This window comes from Acanthisitta chloris, unplaced genomic scaffold, assembly GCF_000695815.1.
Source record: "Acanthisitta chloris isolate BGI_N310 unplaced genomic scaffold, ASM69581v1 scaffold8841, whole genome shotgun sequence".
Classification (NCBI taxonomy): Eukaryota; Metazoa; Chordata; class Aves; order Passeriformes; family Acanthisittidae; genus Acanthisitta; species Acanthisitta chloris.
This window is the reverse complement of record NW_008657635.1, coordinates 11,805-13,622: the sequence shown is the minus strand read 5'-3', so window position 1 is coordinate 13,622 and position 1,818 is coordinate 11,805. Positions and strand designations below refer to the sequence as shown.

General features: G+C 50.8%; 1 protein-coding gene across 1 annotated transcript in view; it reads right to left on the bottom strand.

The window, feature by feature from the left end:
• LOC103811803 (glycerol-3-phosphate dehydrogenase, mitochondrial-like) overlaps positions 1–1,590 on the bottom strand; it is a gene marked incomplete at its 3' end in the record, with an annotated part of 10,587 nt that extends 8,997 nt beyond the window's left edge. The window contains exon 1 of the mRNA XM_009084800.1: positions 1,489–1,590. Within this exon, the coding sequence (XP_009083048.1) occupies positions 1,489–1,590 (102 nt within the window). The remainder of the gene's footprint in view (positions 1–1,488) is intronic.
• Positions 1,591–1,818: the final 228 nt, after the last annotated feature.

Below are 1,818 nucleotides of genomic sequence, written 5' to 3'. Positions count from 1 at the left end.
CTCTGTGCTCAGGAAACCCAACACACAGCCAGGGCCATTCCCTACCTGCAGGTACACCTGCGTGTGCCACACACACACAGATATTCCCAGGCTGGATTCCCTCAAACAGTTGTGTGTCCAGCAGATCCATGTGCTCACACATATGCTGGGAATGCTCAGATCCTTTGCTGACAGATCCTACACAACAGGTTTAGCAACTGGGGGACAAGTGGTTCTGTCCTTCGTTCTGTCCTTCTGACCCGGTTCTGTAAAACCCTGGGCTTTAACCTGCCTCTGGAAGTTCACAGTGGCCACCCATTCCCAGAGAAACAGGAATCCCCTGAATTCTGGGATACTGCATGCACAACGAGTGAGCTCTCCAGGGGACTTCTCCCTTCCAACTCCTCTTATTCAACAGGCCTAAAATCTGCAGCTGCCATTCCTGACAGGGATGCAGCCAGGCTGTAAACCCCTGGGATAAAGACTCCGGAGAGAGGCTGGAACAGCACTGTCAGCTTGGAGCAGGGCAGGCAGCCTGCGGGGAGCTCACTTCAAATGCTAGCTTTTATTTTCTGCACCAGCCTCTGAAGCCATAAGGATCCTGCTTTATCCACTTCCCAGCTAGGCTCCCCAGACATGACTCATCTTATTCCCAGCTGCTCCTCCTCCTCCTCCCCACAAACGGACAGGAGAGGGATTGAACAGCCGTGGGGACATGGGGCAGTGGTGGCCCTGGCAGTGCTGGGGGAAGGGTTGGACTCAGTGGTCTGAGAGGCTTTTCTAACCCAAACAAATCTGTGACTCTATGGTCCAGAAGCAAGTTCAAGGGCACAGTGACTCCAATTCTCCTGGGAGGAGCAGATATCCCAGGGAAATTTCTACAACAGCAAGATCCAACACACAAACTGACCCTGGAATCTACTGCACCTCCTTGTGCTACCCCTACTTTCCTGTGGGTCCCACCCCCATCCTTCACTGCTGGGAGAATTCACTCTGTGTGTGCCACAGCTAGCTGAGGCACAGCTCTGTGCTGAGCCTTGAGCTCCTCAGAGCCTGTGCTGTGCCCACCAGGGACAACAGCAGCCTGGCCACCGACTTCCCTGGCACAGATCCCGTCCCCAAACTGTTTCCAGCCTTAGGAACTGAACTGAGCTGACTCCACGACTGTTTTGGGGCTGAGATGTTCAAAGGTAGTGCTGGTGGTTTCACTTCTACCTTCTGTGCTTGGAAACACTGTTCAAACTCAGTGCTTTTACTTCAGTCAGGACTTTCCGCTCCTCCTGCAACTCAGTAAAATCCCCAAAGGTCACTTTTTGAATGGGGAAAATGGTTTATGAGCACCACACTTCTCCAGAGCCAGGACAGAGCAGCAGCCTTTACTGCCACCCCCAGCTCGGTGCCTGCAGGGCCTGGCACTCCTCCCCACACACAGCCCTTCCCCCGAGCCTGACATATGCTCCGACAGATTTTAAGCTTCATATTTGATCAGAAATCATAATTAATACTTACGTGTTTGTTTCTATACTGAGAAAATTGAGAGAGGCCAAAAACTGTTGCTATGGCACCTCCTCCAATGAGAGCAGTTCCTTTCACTGCCTTCCGAAATGCCATTTCTCACTGGAAGGAGAAAAGCAGATAAAAATTAATAGTCAGTTTTACCCTGTCAGGATCTAGGCTACACACAACAGACCATTTGCAGAAGCTAATGACAATGTTGTGACAAGCTGAGATTTAGGGTAGCGACGCATTAATTAGCGATTTTGATTGCAATATTAATAATCTCTAAATAAAGCCTAGACAGAGGCAAAGCAGAGTGCTCTGGTGTTTGCCGTGAGAGAC